The sequence below is a fragment of the Melospiza melodia genome, chromosome 1, assembly GCF_035770615.1.
Source record: "Melospiza melodia melodia isolate bMelMel2 chromosome 1, bMelMel2.pri, whole genome shotgun sequence".
NCBI classification, from domain to species: Eukaryota; Metazoa; Chordata; class Aves; order Passeriformes; family Passerellidae; genus Melospiza; species Melospiza melodia.
The window spans coordinates 166,820,991-166,844,164 of record NC_086194.1 but is presented as its reverse complement, the minus strand read 5'-3'; the positions used below and the strand labels follow the sequence as shown (position 1 = coordinate 166,844,164).

General features: G+C 37.7%; 1 protein-coding gene across 2 annotated transcripts in view; it reads right to left on the bottom strand.

Moving 5' to 3' along the window:
* KHDRBS3 (KH RNA binding domain containing, signal transduction associated 3) overlaps window positions 1-23,174 on the bottom strand; it is a 91,129-nt gene that overhangs the window by 50,366 nt on the left and 17,589 nt on the right. For both annotated transcript variants that reach the window (XR_010030330.1, XM_063174555.1), the window contains exons 2-4: window positions 13,437-13,555; window positions 4,195-4,311; window positions 1,922-2,068 (exon numbers count right to left, since the gene is read on the bottom strand). Coding sequence is in view for 1 of the 2 variants with exons in the window: in XM_063174555.1 (XP_063030625.1) it covers window positions 1,922-2,068; window positions 4,195-4,311; window positions 13,437-13,555 (383 nt within the window). In the remaining variant the exon portion in view is untranslated. The remainder of the gene's footprint in view (window positions 1-1,921; window positions 2,069-4,194; window positions 4,312-13,436; window positions 13,556-23,174) is intronic.

The window sequence follows — 23,174 nt, the reverse complement described above, 5'->3', positions numbered from 1 at the left end:
CAGCACATGCAAGAAGCATTTATCAAGTTAAACATATTTCTATCTAAAAAAGGCAGCTGTTTGCTGTCTAGATCAGCCAATAATTTAATTTTCCTTATCTCTCCACACCATTAAATCATGAATCATGTAAATAGAGAAACCTTTGACATTACGACAGCCCAGCATTCCTACAAATATTCTGTTGAGTATCCCCTGTCTGATGTGTTAGGCTGTCTGAACAGCAGTATGCTCATTCACCTCTTTTCATATGCATCCAGCAAAAAGCAATTTGGAACCTGCAGACAAATGTACAATGTGAAGCTTGATTTTTTATAAGATGAGAACATAACACCCAGGACATCTTTGCTTTTTAACTGTCCTAAAGTGCATCTACATTAGGGTTATTTCACATCAGGACATATTCCTACTGAACTTGCTGACAATTGTCATTTTTCATCCTTTGGTTCATACCACAGTGTAGCACTGGGGCACATGAACTCACTTCATCCAGACAAAAACAAGTCAGAAGAATCACTCCAGGAGCACACAGCTCCAGTCACCTGGAGACTCAGTTTCATAAAATGGCTTGAGTTGGAAGGGATCAAGAATGATCATTTAAGTTCAAATCCTGGCCCTGCACAGGACACCTCTAGAATCCCACCACTGCCTGAGAGCACAGAGTCCATTTCTTGAACTCTCTCAGGCTTGGTGCTGTGACCATCTCCCAGGGGTGCCTGTTCTGATGCCCAGCCACTCTCTGGGTGGTTACACAGATGTGGACCAGGTTTGGCACAAACTATAACTTCCAAAATACACGCAGGAGCACTGTTAAGTCACCAGCACCAACTGTGCAAGAGACAATCCCAGCTGGTCCCCAATACAGCCACTCTGGCTCCACTCAGACATTTCCAAGCTGCTGTCACTCACACTCATGCCTCAGGAAGCTTTCCTCGGCCAGGTCCCCACAATTCCCAGATCTAACACAAATAAACACTAACACTTGGGTAACATTTTCAGCAGTAAAAATAAACAGAAGTCAATGCACCTTGAGAATGCTTTGCTTTCTATACTATTCCTTTGATCACCAATAGAGACTGAAGAAATGTTCCCTTTAACAGGATGGAACTTCACACAGAGAAACATCACCTCAAGTGCCCCAGAACTTCCTAAGAGAGGCTGGATTTTTTCAAGCTGTTTAAGATTGAAAAGAAGTAAGGTTGCTTCTTACATGAGGAGCAGATGAAGTTATCTTCTAATATAAGACATTAGAAACCCATTAACTGGATATATCCCAAACCAGGAATACAAAATTGTACTGGAAACCAGATGTCATTTTATACACCCATACAATGGAAGCTGAAGTATACATCAGAGAACAAGTATAGCTCATGTATCACTAGTATGGTGATAAAAATGAAGATACAAGATAAACCTGTATTGATTCTCAGCACTCAATACTAAACCAGGATTACAGGTGAGAGAAATACTAAAGCTTCAAATGTATTAATTCTTAAACTGATGCTTCATATTTAGAAAGAAAACATTAAAGGCACACATTTTACAGACTTTTACAATTATTTGTAGTCTGTGATACTTTGCATATGACTAGTTGAGCAAGAATAAGTTTCTCTTTTACTGTAGGTCAAGTCATGAGATTTGTGCGGACAGTTACAGATTCACCCAGTGAACTGCCTGTATCAAAATGCAAAGTATTTGACAATCATAATTTCTTTCACAAAGGAAATCAAGCAACATGATCTGACGAATGTTGTGCACTGTTTAGAACCACAGAACAATTAGGGTTGGAAGGGACCTTAAACATCATCTAGTTCCAACCCTCTGCAATGGACAGGGACACCTTTGCTAGACCAGCTTACTCAATTTTAGAGATAACAGTTCTCACTCAAGACTACCAGAATTCTCATTAAAAAAAAATACTAACAGGGATGAGGAACTTCTTGATTTCTTCCAATGCGTGTCCCATTCTGGCATATGCTTCTGCAGGTGGAGCAAATACTTCAATTAAAACATGTAGGTCATCATTTAGATGGAAATACTTTGCCTCTCCACTTTTTCTCAACTCTTCCTCCTAGGAGATAAGAAAAAGATTGTTTTTTACACATTTGTGTTTGAAACATTGTAATGCAAGTGTTCAAGTTTCTCCAGAGGAATTTGCAGACACTGTTCAGTCATGCTCAGATGTCTGCAAATAAAAAAGTAACACGAAATAAGAGCCAACAGCTTCTGCTGAGGTACAGAAACTGTAGCACAAGGAGGAATGCTTCTAAGAGCTTTTCCAGGTGCATCAGTTTCAGGAAGAAGACACTTTTTTTCTTGAAAGTAAAGTCTACAGAAACAGGTTTGATCTAATATTCCACAAGAGCAAGCTTCTTTGACCAATATTATTTCAATCTCAGCATTACTGTGCTGTTCACACTGCAGTTTTTATCCAATGAGTGCATCCTTCACAGAACTGTGTGTGCTATTTGGACATAAAGCTAACAGTATACGAAATGAGGGAAGAGAACATTAGCAAAAAGAGTTCACTAGCTATCTCAGTACCAAGCTTATTTCTTTCATCTTCCTTCCCCCAACCCACTTCAACGACTGCAAAGCTGAGTTCAATGGAGTAAAGCAGAGCTCAGTTCTCAAATACTGACATTCACATGCAAAAGATTCACAGACCAAAAGGGCAGCACTTGCTTCTTTCAGGCTGCCCCTCGCCTGTGTGTACTTGACTGGTCCAAAGGGATGAAATCAGCACTAAAACTACTTTCTCATTAAAAAAAAAAGTATTTATTACAGTTGTCCATTTTTTTCATATAGGTCCTAAGATGCAATGATAGTATTATATCAAATAATTAGCAGTTCTGTTGTCTAAAAAGCTAACACTCCTCTGCAGCTTCCCATATTTGGCAAGCACCAAGTAAGCACTTCACCTTTAAGATTACTAAAATTGTAAATTGCAATGATAGTTGAAATCTCCCCTGCACACCCCTAATTATGGGTTGGGGTTTATATGTGACAATCCATTTCTGCTCCTCATGAATAACATTCTTATCAACATGATTTGTGTTTAACTATGAAGATGTTTAAAACAGGAAAATTACCAAAAAAAACCAGTCTAGATGACTGTCAGAGCACCCAGACCAAGACTATTAAGAGGTCACTCAGCAGGATTAGACTCTGTCAGCAAAATCATTACTTTGTCAATAAAAATAAGAGATCATAAAAATAAAAAGTAACCTAATATAAACATCACAACTCAAATGTTTAGTTTTAATAGGAGGTGCTTCTCAGTTAAATACTTTAGGCACAGTTACTCAAAACATATGAGTCACTAGCCCTGGAAGCTAGTTGAGTTCTGCACATACTGGTTTTTAGTACGTACTTGTACCACATGTTCCCTCTCCTTTTTTCTTAAGAGGAAAAAAATCACTGTGCAGTTAGTTTGTGCTAAGAAACTTCCTTCCTCTGTTTATCAATCGATTTGGCTGATAAAAGCAATAAGCAATATAAGAGTCACCATTTTCTGTTTAGGATCTGGTAAAAAGCATTTCAATCAGCACCAACAAAACATACAGAATTTCAATGCACGTTTTTTTAAGATCATTCCCATAACCAAACTTTTAAGGTCAATCTGTGCTTTTTTTGCTAAGTTCACTTTATTACTGTATTTTATTTTAGTTCTGTAACAAGACTTGGCAATGATTCCATTACTTTCTCCATTACTTGCAAAGACAGAAAATGGACTTTGATGATCCATGTGGGCACCTTCTAGCTCAGGACATTTTGTGATTCTATGAAAATACTAACACTAAAACTCTTATAACAGCACACAAATGAAAATAAGCTCATTCACTCACTGGCTACATCTCACAACCTCGGGAACACATTATGCATTTCAGGGTTTTTTTTTTTCTTTTCCCATGAAGATCAAGACAAAAGCCTCAACTTGTTCCCATTCCAGTATCCCTCTTTGACAGCAATATAGCTCCCATAAAATTCTCTGCCTTCCATTATGTGACATCTATTGGCTTGATTCCACTGCATGTGGAATCTTGGCTTGACTGGCCAAAGAGAGACATTAACCAATAATCAATATTAGGATTTCCAATGCTTTTCATTTGTACCAATTTTCGTTACAAGGTTTGTTCCCCTACTCAAAAATTTAAGGTGAAGTATCAAAACTCCACTGACATAGTCAGGCCTTACCTTTGTCTTGTCCCTCATGGAACCTTTTCCCAAAATAGACATTTTTGTCAGTGTTTCTTCCTGTAAACGCTTTAGAGAATTACCACGTGGACCCAAAAGTTTTCCCACAAAGTTGAACTGTAGGAAAGCAGACAAACAAAAAACCAATACATTAACTTCATTGAATTTTTAATTGTAAATTAATGAGCAATGAGTAAATAAAAGGGATATTTTGCTGAAACAGCTTTTGATCATAGGTGCAAATGATTAGATCATAAATTAAAAAATATTAAGTACAATCACATAGTACAATTAATAGAATGTCAGTGGCTCCAGCAAAACAGAAGTATCTGAACTCAAGGATAACTTGATGTCCAATACAGGCTGCCTGGTCAAGAGGAGCCTTGACAAAGCCACCTTGCTCCAGCTAACAGGAGGCATCGTGCCCAAGGCTTCTGTCCTACTGAGGGACTCCAACCACCCCAAAACCTGCTGGAAAAGTGGCGAGGTGAGCTCCAGGCAACCCTGGAGACTCCTGGAATGCATGTGGGACAATTTCCTGAGCCAGGTAACAGACAGACCTACCAGAAAGGAGGCATTATGGGATCTGCTGGTCACCAAAGCAAATGAGCTCAATGGGGACAGCAGGATTGGAGTGCATTGGATGTGGCTCAGGTTAGGAGTAAAGGGGGGCTCATGAATTTTAGGGAAGCAGACTTCCAGCTCTTTGGGGAGCTAGTCAGTGGGATCCCCTGAGAGAGCACCCTCAGGGATGAGGGAGTGGAACAGAGCTGGCAGATCTTTAAGGAAGTCTTCTATTGAACACAAAAGTTAGTGATTCCCAGCAGCAAGAATTCAGGCAAGAGACCTGCATGGCTGAGCAGGGACAGGCTGGTCAAACTAAAGTGCAAGGAACAAATACTCAGACAGTGGCAAGTTAAGACAGGTGGCCTGGGAAGAGTATAAAGTCTGGTTGTGTAGCGCTGGGGTGAGGAAGGCCCAAGCACAGCTGAAACTGAATCTGGCAAAAGACACAAAGAGCAACAGAAGGGCTTCTCCAGATGTCTCAACCAGAAAAGGAAGGTTAAAGAAGGTATTGTTCCCCCTTTGCCCTGATAAACAATGCTGGAAAACTGGTTACAACAGTAGAGGTTGAGGTACTCAACAACTGAAGTGACGCAATCATGTTAAAAAGATAACTTTAGGCAGAAATAAAATATACTGATGCTGAACAGCAAACAAGCTTAGATACACTCAAATTTATGAAACAAGTTCTTTGCTTGTCCCTCTATTACCATGTCACTGAAGAGCCCAGATGGGCTGCACTGATGATCTCCCTGTTCACCTGGAGTTACTTGAAAGGATCTAACAATGGGGCAATGGCAGTCCCAAATGTCTTGTTGCTACGTTGAATGGAACAAAGGTCCAGCTGCACTCACCCTACAATGCACAAAGTCTACAGCTCCAGTCCATTTATTTCAGCTTTACACAAAAAGAAAAACAGGTGTTAAATCTCAACTAAATATGGAATTTAAGTGTATTCCCCTTACTGGCTGAAAATTCTATTCCCGATGTAGATCTGACACAATACTAATGAGAAAATGGCTTACAGATCACTAAAGTCCACAGAGCTTATTAAATTTAAGGTCTTGTATGAACCAGTCTTTTTCTGAAATTATCAGGTCACATCAAAAAGTTCTCAGGGAATTTCATTTTTTTTTTATTACAGTTGTCCATTTTTTTCATATAGGTCCTAAGACACAGTCAATAAAAATATTAATCAGAAAGACTGAACAGATATAGGCAGAAATTTCCCTTGCTGAGAATATTCAGAACTCAAGGCCACTGATGGGGTCCTGTGCAATTTAATTTACAATCATTATTTCAACAGAAGGTTGAACATCTGAAGGCACAGATGTTCTCTAGAGATTCCTTTATCTTGGACTTCTGATTTTACTGTTTCTGAAGATATAACTAAGGAAAGCAAATCAATTGAAACAACTTGTAACAGATTTGAACCTCGAGATGTCAACTCCTTATCAAGAGTTTCCTTAAAGGAAGCTCACAGTTCAGCTGAAAGTAAATCTTTCATGTAGAGGAACACCACCTCAGTTTTTCAAGCATCACTTAAGATTACTTACGTCTACTTATAACAGCCTTTTAAGCTACTGGGAACAAAAATAAACACTTACTCTTTACTGCAGCTATATTCTTTCAGTTAAAACCAAGTAGTTTAATGTTGTGTAAATCTAAAACTTGACATAGCAAACTTAAATAGCTCCAAAAGTTGTCATCTTTTAAAAACCATGAAATCTCTAGTGCCAAAGTCAGACACTACCGAAGCTATACAAGAACTGCACAGATGACATGCTCTAGACACATTTAATGAACATGAAAATGTATTGTCTGCATCCTGAGATCCACTGAACTATTCTTTTCTGAGCACCGAGGCTCCAAATATCTGATTTGACAAGTCTGAAGCATAAGAAACTTGTGTTGCAAGTCTGAAATTCTGCTAATTTAAAAGCACAATGCTTCTAGGTGTAGTTTAAAAGCACAAACAAAGATTAGTAAAATATAGCTTGAAACACACTCACAAAGCATTTTTGCTCCCCCATAACAAAACTGAGAGGCTTTGGAACATTTCAGTTGATTATTCCATAAATAAAACTCATTTATGATATTGAAGGAATCCTTACAGTAGAAAATAGATTATTTACTTTAAACATGCAATGCATTTTGTTCAAACTATTGGTTTATTTCCCTTTTACATCAAATTGGAAGATGTGATCAAAGGTTTATTTTCAGATATTTCATAGATACAGACACACTGAAATTATCAGTCACTAAGTTACTACTATTACTTATACACTGCTTTCAATCATATAATAGACTATCTCAAACCTAAAGGTACAAATCCAGCACACAGTAAAAGAAATGTTACTTACAAAATTAACAAATCCTGTTTATATGCTGGTGTTACAGAAGCAAGTAAGCCTGGCAGATCCAGGTAAGCTCTTACACAAGAATTCTCACGTACAAGTTGCTATCCATGTTCCACCTTTAGGGTTTATTTGCCCCAAGAGCACAAGAACAAAGAATAAAATTCATGATTATTACTGAACTCAAGCTTATACACTATCTCTGAATTAGATACAGTGGATAGTAACAAACAGGCATCTGAGCTGCTCTGCCCCAGTCAAACCAGCCACACTCACTAGTGCTGGAACAGAATCAGACATGCCAGACTCCCCTCTTTACTCACCCCTCTCAAACAGCACAATCACCTCCAAACTGTTGTATATACCAAAAATTGCCCTCACCTTCACCAACTTCAGCTTAACATTGTATAAAAGCAGTCACACTGTACTCCAGTGCAAGCTGGTGAAGTTTTCAGTTCTACAGGACAGATGAACTCTTAAGAGACAACCATAAATGTCACTCTACACTGGATCACCTTTGTCAAATTAGGAATTGTCTCTGCACTAAGACAGCTTCTAATGTAGGAGGTAAGTTCCAGTATACTATGGACAATGGCATATAAAGAAGGAGATAAAGTCCCCAACTCAAAATTGCTTCTAGACCAGCTCTGAAGGATTTGGCAAATATGGTATCTCAAGCAAAACTACATCTTTGCAAAAACAATATCAAGACTCTGATAAACAGACCTGGGAGGAAACAATAAGATAAAATGGGAAAAATTAGCATCTCAGTTACACTTCTAACCAAATAATATCTGCCGTTGAAAAATGGTACCTTCTGAACAAAGTATCATCTGATAATACATTTGTTTGAGCAAAAGGATGCAAGATTCCTAAAATCTGAAAACTGGTTTACTTGGTGGGTAAAGATACAACATGCAGTACAACAGCCCTTCCTCAAATCCCTGGGACATAGGATTTTTATCTTGACCGTGGTGTCTATTGGCTGGCAAATACTGGTTAACTGTACTGAAGGAGTGTATCTATTTCCCTTTTACAGATTATCCTGAAGTCTGTAACAAAAATCTCCAATTTAAAATACATCTTAAATATAAAACATCTTTCACAACAGAAGCAACAAAAAAAATTATTTTAAGCTTTTTGCTTCAAAATTATCTCCTTTCTCAGCTGTTCATAAATCCTCATTTTAAGAAGCATTTTTTCAGTTATCATACAATGGAGATTATGGGCATCACTCTGTAGCACCCATTTCCTCAGAATCACCAAATCAAAACATGAATTGAACAGTTTTCTAGAGATTTGCTTCCTTACCATAGCACTGCTTGAAACTATTCCCTGAACACATTTCTGGAGAAACACAGTTACAAAGAACATTCAAATAACATTATATTCTCTTCAGAACCATTTGATCTACTATATGAATTATAACAACAACAACAAAAAATCTAATGCCAGTGTTACCACATTTTTAAATGTATATATTACAGAAAAGGGGATATAATAGAAAAAGTAATCCTTGTTTATCCCCAACCAAGGCAAGTCTGCTAAGAATGGTTTATCCAGCTTAAAACACTTAGTGAAAGTATAAATGCTTGACCAAATGCTTTCCTGTAAAGCTTTAAGCACTCCATTGTTATTAAAGCCATGGAAAGCTATCTTCATATAGTAGTTTTCTGCAATGGTTTCTCTGTGACAGGGTCACTAGAAAAAAAAAAAAGTTAAGATTCAGAGCACTTTCCTCTGGAAGACCTGAAACAAGGCAAGCTTCAAGGTTTTTCCTATTCATCTCAGAAAGATAAAGTTTTTATAGAAAGGTAAGTGCTTCAAGCATCAATGTTACACCACAAACTACTCTGCTTCATGTAACATGATAATAGGTATTTAAACATTTATTCATAGCAGAAAGCTTGGTCAATTTTGCTATAAAGCTGCTCAAAAGTTTTCTCTGTGATTACTATTGATGCTTATTTCTCTACATTACTTCTGGTTATGCAATGACATTTTCTCATTTCTGCTTTAAGAAATAAGCTATTATGAAAAATTGCTTTCTAACTAGTCATGTGATTAAAATATTAATCTCTCAATGACTTTACATAACAATGACAGATATATTGTATATGACAGTGATATTTTAGAACAGGTATTTTCACTTTAAAAGTTGAGCTAAAAGGCTTAAATGGATACCAGTTCCACAAGTCAGTAACTTTTGAGAAAATACATTTAAAGTATCACTTTGGGGAAAAACAGACCATTTCTTCCTAACTTCTGAGATTTACCCAGTATTTAAGTGTAGATCTATGAGCAATTTTTAAAATGGTAGCCTGTCAAAATGGAAATAATTATTCCCCACAGTTTTGATCCATCTCATGGAAAGCCATCATGATTCCATTTACCACCCATGGAAGCTATTTCTTCCACTTAATTCAGAACACCCAAGTTCAGCAAACTGTCAAAGCAAAATCAGATTCTGAGACAAAACTACTTCACAATGCATATTCATTAAATGTATGGGAGGGGGTAACACCTTCCTGCCTCACAAGTACACAACAAAGCTCTGAAACACCTTTCACACATGATGGCTCGTCATAGCAGAGCTGGGACAGATCCAGAGTCCCTCCACAACAGCATCAGGACCTTCCTTGAGTGGCCAGCTCACTTTGTATGCCTTTAAGTCCATGCAAGTTTGAAGATTATTTTCAAGCATGAAACACAACAGAAATACAGGTTTAAGCATCACATTCTCACAAACAACCCAGAGTCAGCTGAGGTATTCAGCAGATTGAAGATCAAGTCACTCTAACCTCAGTGCCCTAAGCTAACAAGATCTCATTCCACTACCTGCAGCTTCAACACCCAGCATGAACATGGACTCCTTTCTACAGGTAACTTGATTTAGAAATCAGTTCTACCTCAAAAAGTTGGCCCTTTTCCTATAAGGCTGCATAAAAGCCCAACCTGGCTAATCCTTACTTGTAGATGTCCCAGTTACAACAGGACTGCAGACAGCATTACCAAAGCTTATTCAAGCTTCCCCTAAATACCTCAGATTAATTTCTGTATCACAGCTCTTCAGGCCTCTTGGAGGCATCTGCAGAGCTGAACCAAACCAAAAAACTCTAAGACCCTGCACAACCACATTTTGAAAAGATATGACTGGGCCTATAATCTATAAAGGAGCTTCCATAAGGTTTTGTCTTACCAGGTAAAACCAGCTATCTGTCACCATATCAAGACATATTAAATCAGGGACTTTTTTTACAGGAGTCTGTAAATAACACAAGGAAATTTATTCAACTAATAATTCAGCATCAAGGAGAAACTGAACATAACTCCTGGGACTAACCATCTTGAGTTATTTCATAGCACAGACAAAATTCAGGTTGTCTTGGTTATTCCATCACCTTCTATCAAGGCCCAGGTATGAAAAAATCCCATTTAGACCAACTATCTGTAGCATTAGATTAAGCATGTTAACTAACACTGCCAAGGGTTGAGTAAGACAAAGGTTCCCAGCTAAAGTATTTAATTACAGAGCATCACAGAAAGAACCAAGAGCTCTCAGGCAGGAGGCCAATCAACCACATCACCAGGAACACTCAACTATTTGTACACTAAGCAAAAGATCAAATCCTCATCATTTTTCAGGGGTGAGCAAATATGCCCAAAAAAGTGCAATACACACTTTTGAATGTGAGGTCTGCCAGTTTCTTTTCCAACAGAAACCCAGCTGCTCTGCACTTTAGTTGAAGAGCTTCTGCTGCACTTAACCTGTCACCTTGCAGGGCTGTCAGAGGTAATTGCACAGGACCCAGCCATGGGCTCATGAGAATGGATGTGACAGGACAGGAAATGTGAGCAGGAATTACCATGCCAGGCTGATCTCATCAGAGCCTGCACTGCCTGACCTGTGCTGAGGCTATTATGATTTATTCAAGGAATCAGAGTTACAGAAAAGTTTTAAAGAAGGAAAAGGCAATGTAATACACATTTCAGGTCTAGCAAGTTGTCTTGCTTGGGGGCAGGGCACTGATGGGTTGTTTTGGTTCACAGACGTCTTTTATAACAAAAAATTATGATACGATTAATTAAATATCAATATAAACAAACAGCAGAGGCATCTTTCTTTCCCAGAATCATCCCTGGCAAATGTAAACCAAGGAATAATTATCTACCAACCCTGTCAAAGGAGTTTACCAGTTTTGTCACACAGAGCTTGTCCTTAGTGAAGCCACCTTGGCTGTCACCAATCAGCCAACATGGATAAATATCCAACACATGCACTCTACATAGAGTTCAGGGGAACCAGGATGATTGAAACAACCCCATATCCATCACACAAATCTTGACAAAGCATCTCTAACTTCTGATCCCTCCTCTGAACACATAAAATAGAAATAGGATTAGCACTTCAAAAGTTTATTGATGCAAAAAGATTTTGTTCTCCCATGTTCAGGCATCTAAAACTCATGTCACTTACTGCAGACTACAGCATGCCAGGATAAGATTCTTAGTTTGCCATGTTGAAGTTATGTAATTTCATACAATGTATCATAATTTATTCAATCTCAAAAATAAAACCACAAGTCTGGTTCTAATACCAAGTGACAGCAAATTGCAGTGACTTGCTGTGGTTTAGGGCAGGTGCTTTTCAGAGGTATCAGGAGTACCTATCATAATTCTGAACTGATACTCCCTATACAGCGAGAAATTTTAGTTCATTTTGACTCTACAGAATCTTTAATGAGCAACCTTCATCAAATATCCATTTACATGCAATAAAATGGAAATTTCTGAGAGAAATTGAACTCCCAAATATTGGGGTGAAATTATTCTTAAATATTAAGTATCTAGGATTTTATTCACTCAGGCAGAAGAGAGATTTATGTGAATAGAAATATTTTCCTTTCTGTGGAGTAGTCCTACTAGAGATGCAGGAACTCTCATGACATGTCCTGTTCTGCACAGCTGCTTTATTTTGCACCTCTGGACCTGCCTGGATATAAGTTCAGGGTTCTTTCCATAGCACACAGCAGGCTTTATTCCAGCTCAGTGTCTTTATGGCTCAGAATCAAACAGCAGAGCATCTCTAGCCATTCAAAATATGGCAAAGGTTTTCCTACTAGCTATCCTAAATAATTTCAGTGTTTAGTCCTATAAGGAAAGTTGACACTAGATAAAGAAGCAGAAGTATCTTTCAGCAGGCAGCGTTTCCCTTTTTAATGGCCAGTTTGCGTTTGTTGCCCCTGAGCTCAAGTATCTACATCTCAACATTTAGAAGAAAAACATCCTGTTTGCAAACACTGACCATGGAATAAGGGGTTCATGTATTTCACCTTCCCATCCTCATGTTTCTGCACGCTCATTTATAGCTCTACTTAGCCATAAAGATGACTTAAGTCAGAGTTCCAAAGAGGTGCCCACATGATGTGCAGCCTTGCACTCACTCAAAGAATTTTTAATGAAATTTTGAACAGCAGGAAAGAAATCCCTGCAAGTTATCCTGCACAGGCCTGTGAGAAAAACACTGATACTGTGCAGAAAAAAAAAAAAAAAAAACAATTAAAAGGTTTTCCTAAACAGAAGGGAGGAATGGTGACTTTTTTCCCCTCCATGAACAGATAGTCTTGAAATTTCTAGTAGGAAGAAAAAGCCATTTCAAACAAATTAAAAAAAAATGCTAATCTGATTGTCATAACATTAACCTTAAAATTCTAAGCAGCACCAAAATAATAAAGTTCCACAGCCTACTGAATGTTGCATAAATGCTTCCAGGCAGCAATATTTTAGTGCAGGATAATACTTGGCAGTAAAGAAGTGTTAAGAATTCATGGTGGGCAAAGATATTAACGAAGCAGTCTCTACCCCTCCAGAACAGACTGCATAATTTAGCAGTCAAGCTATAATTCATTCAAGAATAACAATGGCTGAAACTTAAGAGGATGAGAAGAAAATTTTCACAATTAGTTCCTTAATGGTGCATTTTAAGCTGCACTTCCAGCTACAATAAGAAAGTTTCAAAGTCTGGCATCAGATTCAACTTCAAAACTTGTTTTTCCTCTTGATATTCAGAAGAAGAGGATCTTGCTGTCCCAAAAACATGGCTCAATTATTGCTCTCAACATAAAATAGTATGTGACTACCACCCCTTTCCTGCACATTTATTCCAACAATTAAAGAATGTAGGAGCTCTAAGGTAGAATCACTTCTACCTTAGTAGAAGTAAGGTAATAGTTTCAAATGTTACATTAAAAAATAGTTAAGATACTAGTGAAATATCTTTTATAAGAACTAATATTTATCAAGAATGAAAACTGGGCTTACCTTAGGGAATTGTTTTACTGGAATCAGAACTTTTTGTCCCAACTTCATATTCTTATTGATGACTACATCAATATACTTTTCTTCTTCCTTTCCTTCCCCTTTTTGGAATTTTTCAATTTCTGTTAAAGAAAAAAGTTATTTTTTTAGTTTAATGCAACAATTTAGTTTAATGCAACAAAGCCAAGAATCTTCATATTCAGTATAAATACATTTCAAAGCTAATACTGTAGGGCATACTTATGACATATTGTGTAATCAATACATGTAATTGGTTATACAAGGCCAACAGGATAAAGCATGTTTCCCTTTTTTGTATATTCATGTTTATATCAGCACCTTGAATTAGCATTGCAAATAGTGTACTCATTTAACACTTAGGATACATTTTTTATATGGCTCAATTAGTGAAAACTATTCCTAAATACCTTTGAGCATGTATAAATTAAAAAACATAGCATAGTTTAATATTCAACAATTTTCTTCCTCTACTATAAATAAAGAATCAGTTTTAATGGTGGCTTTCTACAGCGGACTGAGGAACAAATGTCAAGTTAATCTTTTAGAATTTCAGAAATGTAATTGAGGCACATAGATCATACCCAAAAATCCGAGATTAGTGTTATACCAACAATGACATTATTAGGAATGGGATTTACAAGTTCAAACCCTGGCTTGCATGACTCAATTCATTCCAGAGATACACACAAAACTGACTCTTGATTATACTTTTCTCCAAATATTGACTCTCCAGTGTGCTAATGAAAAGCCGCAGATTTCATTTCATTAGAGAGGATTCATGAGGAGCACACAGGGAGATGAAGTGAAGCAGTTTTGTGGACTGGGTCCATCATGCTGCAGCATTGAAGATGCTAGCACACACCAAAACCCAACCCATTTCACAAGTGCCAGAGAAGCTCTCCCGTGGGAATCTAGCACTTGTCCTCCACAAGCATCTCCACAGTTCATCTGTTACAACAGAAACACCCTTCTACTCTACTGGACCACTAGAAATTAAAGACATTCATCAAGACCCTGCAGTTTCTCTACTGGGAATGTGATATTAGGCTGAGAGGAGACTGTAATGAAAACCTGAACACGAAGAATCCAATCAAAAATACAGGAGAAACCAGCCTTTAGTACACCTTCAAAGACAGTCTGGTTTGAAATTAGGTCCAATGAAAAGCAGAATAAACCAACAAATTTCTAACTATGGAAAAAATCCATGCGTTATTAGCAGATTTGTTTTATAATACCAGTCCATTTCAATTTACCACTACAGAATTAAGATGCCAACGTCTTTTTTAATAACTGAGACTTATCTTCCATGCAAGCTTTAACTTCACTAACACAAAACAGGAAATAAACAATTTATCCAAGTTACTGTTCAGTCCTGAAAACTAAGGAAGTCAAGCCTACCTCAGACTATCTGAAGGCTTCTTGAAGGAAAAGAATTCCCCAGCTGTACTTTTAAAACTTCTTGTCAAGTCTCTATGAAGTTTTGATTCCTATGGATTGTAGCAATGTAAAAATTCTGGAGAAGCCCTATCAAAGCAAGCTTACTCCAGCATGTCCTTTGTTACATCATGCTCAATAAAAAAAAAAAGTCTCCGGCACCATTATCCCCCCAGCTAACAACAACTGAAGAATATTCAATGTGGGATCTCAGCACCTCAGGATGGAGGTGCAGAGTGGCCGAGACCACCCTTGGGGGGCTCGGGAGTCCTGAGATGTTGCCAGAAGTGTCTGGTGGCTGGACTTTGATCCTACACAGGAGGTGACACCTGTATGAGGATGGGAGGATTTTACTGGGTGAATGGTGAAGAGATAAGTTAATTAGAGTATAAAACACAGAGTTTAGGATTTCTGTACAGAGGGGTCTAAAGAAATAAGATGGAGGAATTGGGGCGTGTCCTGTCCTTCTTCTTCTTGGCCTCCATCTTCTGTGGTGATGGTGGCACTTTGGGATTGGTCTTTACTAGAAATGCACCAGTTAATAAGGGTAGAAGGTATTGGGGAAAAATTATAAATATTGTTTCCGTAACTTCGGGTATAAAGATAAGTGACCGCCCCGGGGGCTCTCAGTGTGCCCATGGCTGGCTGCTGTGCAGACCTCTGTTGGGCCGAGAGAAAATCTTTTAGATAAACAATTAATAAACACCGAGACCGAGAAAAGATCAGAAGTCTCTTCTCGTCCTTTGAAGCGCCAGGCTGTCCAAGGCCACCCTGGGCCTTTCCAGGACACCTAAACAGCCGAGAAACCGACAATTCAATATTCAAGAATATTTCAATATTCCAAATTTAGGTAAAAATGGAAATTTGGAAATGCCACATTACCGAATAGGGAATTATGGCAAATTAAACAAATATAAAGTTACATCAATTTCATTTGGAACTCATTTCCTGGTGAAATTAAGACTAAAATTTTATAGTGTGATTAGTGTGATGTTCCCATTCAGGAATCAGGTGACTGGTACCATTTAGAAGTCAAAGTTTCAAAAGATCAGATTCAGGTGTAAAACCATAATACTGTCACAGCATTCAAATGCAGATATACCTGTAACACTGCTCTTTCCTCATATAACAAGGGCAGCAGTGACAAAGCTTTTTAATTTCTCTTGAAAAACAAGATTAGGTACTTAGAGGCTTTTATGTTACACAAGTAGAAACACAACACTAAATTTTAAGGCTGCTGTTGGTATTACTCTGTTAGTATAAACATTCAAAGCTTAAAACTGACCAGAAATTTGTTAATCTTTAGAAATATTTTACACCATGAAATGCTGATTATTAAAACTGCAATAAAAATACATCCATTTGTAATGATTGAGGCAAATGCAGTTGCAACAAAACTTGATATGATTTGATTTAATATTGATTTTAAATGTTAGGACGAAAATTTTTCTAAGTCAGAAAAGCACAGGTAAACTCATTAAATATTAAATTAAATAAATGCATTTTGCTGTATTTTTTTTTTTTTTTTGTGACAGAGAAATGCACCAAGACCTCCCAGGCAGTTCAACTGACCCCAGCCTGATGTAAGACACGAGTTTTCAGTCACTGTAATCACTGTTACAGTAAAGGACTTTTTCCTGAAGAATCTAAACTTACAAAATAAAAGTACCTTCAGCATCAAAGCCCACCAAGTTTTTATGAACTGGTAATGCTAAAAATTTGTTTTCTCATGTTGAGTCATATGCTGTTATCCCCAAATACACAGCATGGCATGCACAGCAATCCCCCTGCCCACCTGAAATTGAGAATCGCAACTTTATGAATCAGCAGTGGCTTAAGGAACTTCCTAGAAATTGCCAAAAAATATTGCACCTGGAAATGAGTTGTTTCAGACACCTCAGATGCACTTAAAATGCAGTTGAAGAGTTAAGCACAGAGTTCTACCTCAGTAACATTCTTCAGCTGAGCCAGCTGCATAAATCCCTTAAGAGATCAATACAGTGCTAATTGTATTTCCTAAACACTTTAGCTCAGAAAAGTTATTTGAATTGGTATTTGAAGGACTTGGTTGCAACAATGTGATTAATGCTAAATATGTTCATAATATGGGACTACTTTGAGCTGATAAAAAACAAAAAAAGACCATTCTCTTCTTGCTCTGGTAGATACTGAACTTCAAGTCACTAAAGTAATTATTAAAAGAAACACATTACTTACTCCAAAAATCAGTTTTCCTAAGCCAAGTATCTACACACTTTATTGACCATTTTAAGCAAAAACCCTTTATTCTTTTACTTGCACTGTTTAAACAACTTCTTTTTTGCTTGAAGAAGCTACTGAAACCCATTAAGAGGCTGCAAATCAGCTCTCAGCAAAATGGATCACAATTTTCCCCGTTTGTTTTAAAGACAAATTACTTTACTAACAAACAGCTATAGCCCATTGCCAAAGCAGTACAAAGTAAGATTAAGTAATTTTTTCCTGCTATGGTCTAATGTTAATCAAACTGATTTAAAACTTTCTTCCTCTTCATTGCTGTTGTAAAAGACTTGGGTTTATATGAACAAAGTCCAGTCCACTGATCACATTTTATCTCCGATTTTACTGTTTTTTATTTCTTTGCACTTCAAATCTAAGATGAACATGAAATACAGCACAGCACTGGAATTTTATCCACATCTGCACAGCTCTTGAAATATCATTCACATACCCCAAGCTTTAGATAATTAGGGAAAAATCATGCCAGATCACACAGGAAATCCAATCAGATTTTCAAGGTCAAATGGATAGGAAGATTTGCCTTTTCTTAATCCTTAGATTACATTCTGCACTGGTTTGCTATATGAAGCAATGCCATTTCCTAGATCAAAAAAAGTAAATAAACATGTGATTAAAGCTTCCCATAATGCCAGAGATTAAAATCTCATGTTCTCAGACCAAGGATGCAGCTAATGCAACAGGAATTTAACTGCATGCAGTAACAACTGCATGGATGGATTTTTTTTCCTTTAGATTTAATCATAGCGGAGATCTAAGCAATGATTAGTCCTCATTTAATTCACCAAACAACAGTGGTAAATACATCAGATAATGATGAAGTAGAATTGTTTCATATTATTCTTCAATTAGAATTAATCTTCCTGGGGCAGAAGTACAATCCAGGATTCCAGCTCCCTCAGCTAAGCCAATATAAATACTTGTATTAAATGCTGAGCAAAGTGATGCCCTATTTGTCTGTAGTAAATCAATATCATAGATATAAGAACTAATGTCAACCTCAAAGTAAACAGAAATGTTTACTGCAGTTGTCCTTAAGGCAATATTTCCTTTACACAAGATCAGGAGAAACAGGAACCAGGTCAATTTGCCTGCAAATCCTTAAGAAACTTTCTACTTTAATTCCTGACATTCAGATGTCTTATCAAGCACACCATTATATCCAAATATATCTGCTTTGGATGGAAGAAAATGTGAAAAATGCAAGGCTCATTCAAGGATATCCACATGATCACAGCTTAAGAGAACAGGGCATTGATGGAACTGCACTGCAATTGCACTAGAAATAGTTTCCACGTTTTTGAAAGTGAAAATATTCTAAGAATTACATTATCCTTTAAAAATACTCCTAAATCAAGTGGGTTTGCAAATTACTAACATCATACAATAGAAGCAATAGATTTTGCTTTATTTAGGCAATTTTATTGCCTTGTATCTAAGAAAAGGAAACATCAAAATTTAGACTGACTCAATCAAGCATGTTGTGCAACTACTGAAGCATAGCCCAACAGCAATACATTTCTCAGTGAATTCTCACAACTTCACAGTTGACTTAGAAATGTCACACCCTCCTCAATTCAGAAAGCTCTTAAGTCAAACTGAAGGCTAAGTATCTTTACATATTTCCCCTGTCCTTTTAGCTCTTGAAAGCTCACTGCTTTTGCCCATTGATGGAGACAGAACACTGAGCTCGATGGCCATTTCCCCTGGCAGCCTGATTCCTTTTGCTTTCACATCAGAAACAAATCAAAGTGATGGCACTACAGAAAACAGACCTTAACTTAGTAGTTTGTATTTTATGAAGACCCCCTTTAAAAAACACAGTCAAGCTTTGGTAAGAGACAAGCTCCCAGAGGAAAAGGGGACTCCAAGTCAGTTGTAGGGGAATTTCAGAGAAAAAAAATCCTTAATGGACAAAAAACTGACAATATCAGCATTCCATACTGTTTATTTGGAAATTTTCACTGTGGCAAAACCCATCATTTATCCAAGAAGACATATTTTAAGAATACCTATTCTTATAAAAGAATAAAATGAAAACTTTCCCAATGAAGCCAAGTCATAGAAATCTGCTGTGCTGGATGCTGACTAATTGCCCACAGAGACTAATTGCCTTCCAGGACTTCTGTAAATCCAAAGTACACAAGATGGTGAACCCAATTACAAGTCTAAGTTTGATTAAACTGATGAGAGCTTAATCTCATTACTGTTGTGGTAAAATGGTCTTGATTGTGCTTTAGATTTAACATCTTTTACCCTGGACTCCTTTAATCCCTGTCCTAGGAGAGGATGATTCAAAGTTCTTTGAATCAGCACCTCTCCAACCAATATTTCTCATGTTTTGAGCTGGAAACAGCACTGCACAGCACCAACGTGAACTAGAATCACCACACCAAGGCTTTAATACATTCCAAAAAGCTTGCTGACATAAACCTCATAGACTTCCTTACAACAGCCTCTAAGAGACCCACTGCTCATTCCCTGTCCTCTTGGCCAGCAGAAGCTGCACAACCTTCCCAATTTCTGCACTAAACAGAAGAGGCAACTTTATCCTCCTACTTTTGAGCATCTTAAAACATGTCTAGCATAGTTCAGTTTGCTTCAAAGCAGTTTCTCTGTGTAGACACACAAAAAAAAATGCAGAATTTCCCAATTTCAACTGTACATGGCATCCCAATACCCCAGAAAAACAATGTCTAGTTGCTGATATGAGTAAATGCTTAGACAAATATCCCTTTTTCTACCCTCTGTTTCCAAAGTAAATACTAATTAGTGTGTCTTCATAAAAAAATAGAAAAGGGAAAACTAGGGAAAGAGGGAAAACCAAACAAAAATAGCTTCAAAGTATTTAAAATAAGGAAACTAATATATGTGGAATGGCAACATTTAAACTCATCCTGAATGGGTCTAAAACACAAATAAAAAATGCAACAGAATTTTCAATTGTTAATGCTGTTTTTCTATTAATGTACCCACCCCCATTCCTTTAAGAGCCTCGGAAAACTTCATATTCTCCTCAGCCAACATTTTAATCCTTTAAAAAGTCCTTTCAAAAACTGCAAGTTTTGCATCCATAATAGGTCCTAATTCTGAATTGGCAGAGAAAGTAATGCATTAAGAGTGTGAATTGTGCATAAAAAAAACCACACTAATTTGTTTCAACTAATGCTCATTATTACAATAGCTGAATTCCAAATAACTGTCTTTCATATGCCACCTTAATTTTGTAAAAGCAACTGACAATGAATCTAATTTCAATTTACAATAAAATAAGCAGTTCATGCCAGAATGATGTCTACAGCATTCAGAATCCTCAAATTAATAATAATATCCCGGTTGAAGGATTCAAACCAATCTTTATTTAAATTGCATTCACAGGCATTATAATTTCTATTTTACAGTCTAGGTACTACTACCTGCACTACTCTGAAAATACATTGCAGTCACCAATATGACAAATATTTTGAATGTGCTTTTTTATTTAAGCAATTCAAATCTAAATGAACACCTATTACCTTCACATCAAAAATGACTCCACTAAAATCTGTTTGAGCTGATTAATATTAGCAGTAAGGGAGGAAGTACCACAGTAGGAAGTGTCAAAATCATGTATAAGGTATTAAGAGATGTTTAATCAGTCTTGCTCAGGAAGAAAATAAGATGTAGATGTAGACATCAGTCCCATATCCTCAACCTACTCCACTGAAAATTATTCATCTCATTGTGAAGATAACTTATAACAAAATGCTAAAATCTGTGATTTACCCACTGTACCTACTGTACACTTACCTACTGCAGATCTTTCTCTAAGCATGAATATTTCTAAATTAGCAAGGTCAAGCATTCACTAACTACAAAAAGTCAAATCATTTGTTCTGTACCTTAAAAATAAAATCCAATGTACAGAGCATCTTACATAACTTGTAAGATGTGCATAGGACCCAGGCAAAATGAAATTAATATTCTGTATCAAGAGTCGTTACAAGCAGCTGTTTCACCTTTTTCATTCCAGCATATGAACACAGCCAGGTCGCTCTTACACAAGATTTCACTTGACATTTTGGTAAGACATCAAGAAGGGCCTATAATCTTCCTTCCTTATCATGTACATAGCACTACAGAGTACTACAAACTTTCTGTGACTCCTCTGACAACTTTCACAAGAAAAGGTGTAAATCAGATCTCAGCTGAAAAATGGACACAACCTGCAGCTCACCATATGCAAATATCACATTTTAAACTATTACCAAGGTGAGGCAGTAGCCATAGCACATCCAGCTGTTGACCCTTAAATAGACTTGAGCACTATTAAGACCACACTTTAAGGCACTGGCAAAGTCTGCAGAGAATCTGCCGGCAGATTGAAACAAACCATACTTAATACTAGAAGATAGCTATGCTAACAAAACACATCCCTGTGTTTTGTATAACTGATACTTACATAAATAAGTGTACAGCTGTTTACTTAGCATTATGCAAGATTTATGTAGCCATCAGCAAGACCAAGAAGTGTTATCTTCTACTTCTCTAAAAATCATTTTTAAGCAACTAGAGCCTTGCCAGAGCCTCCATCCCAATGACAGAAGGCCAGGGTAGAGCCTCACACTCTGGCAGTCCTTAATTCAGGAATGTGTCATACCCCACTGATAAACACCAGTAAAACACAACTTACAGCTTCTGTAAGTCACAATTTACTTGAAACCATCACTACATCAGAAGTTTCAGGAAACATGGCCAAATTCTGAGGGATCTGGCTGATGCCATCAACAGGCCACTGTTTGGTAAGGTCATGGTCATCAGGGAATGTCACCGATAACTGAGGCAAAGCAGTCCTGTCTTCAGGAGCAGGGAGGAGGATCTGGGACACCACAGCAAGGTATGTCTCACCTTAATCTCTTGGAAGGTGATGTAGTAAACAGCTCTTGAAAACCATTTCCAAGCACAGAAGGTCAAGATGAGAGCAATTTGCACAAATTTATGGCAGGGAAGTCACCCACACTAAACAGCACTATGAACAATGTGAGATGAGAGAGAGCTGATGTGTCCACCCCATCTGTAGTAGGGCTGTTGATAAGCTTCCCACACCCCATCCTCATGTGGACTGATGAGGCACAGGATGGAGACATGAGGCAGACTGAAAAGTGCAAACTGACCTGCCTGGCTCAAAGGACTCTGTCAGGGGCACCCCAGACAGGCCAGCCAGGGGCCGGACAGCAGTGGTGAGCTCAATGATATTTTAACATCATCAGTGACCTGGATGATGGCACAGAGTGCAGTTCCAGCAGCTTTACACAACAGAAAACCAGGAGTGATCCAAACACCAGAGGGTTGTGATGACACTCCGAGTGCCTGGAAGAGGTGGAGGAATGGGCAGCAGTCCTGTGCAGCTCAAAGGGAAGTGCAAAGTCCTGTGCCTGTGGAGGAACAACACCATACAAGAGAACCCCATGCCTGGAAACCAAACACCACAAGCAGCTTTGCAGAAGAGGACCTGAAGTTCAAACACGAGGAGCACCATCAGGAAGGTGCACTTGCAAAGGCCACCAGCACCTGGGCTGCACCAGAACAGCACTGCCAGCACTGTGGAAGTGGTGATCCTTCCCCTCATGCAAGTTTTAGCAAGATTTCTGCTGTTTTGTTGAAGAGTTTTGGAATTTTTTTTTTTTTGGAGGAAAGATTTGTTCCATCTTTGGTATTTAAAAAAAAAAAAATATCAGTTCTAATAAATCCTTACCCTAGCCCAAGATTTATTTCTCATGACATACTGGAACATAGAAAGCCATGATTTGTTACCTGAAAGCATGGCAGAAATCAATGTTATTCATTCATCATAGAAATGCTAAAACAGTCCAGAGAAACAGATATGGACAGACCCAGGGTACAGCAGTCCATTGTTTTCCTTCTCCAGTGTCCATGGCTGAAAATGCACACAGCATGTGGCTCTTCCCACTGCTTCCCAGAATGCAATATTGTCCAAAATGCATTTTCTGTCCAATAAAAACTTGTCAC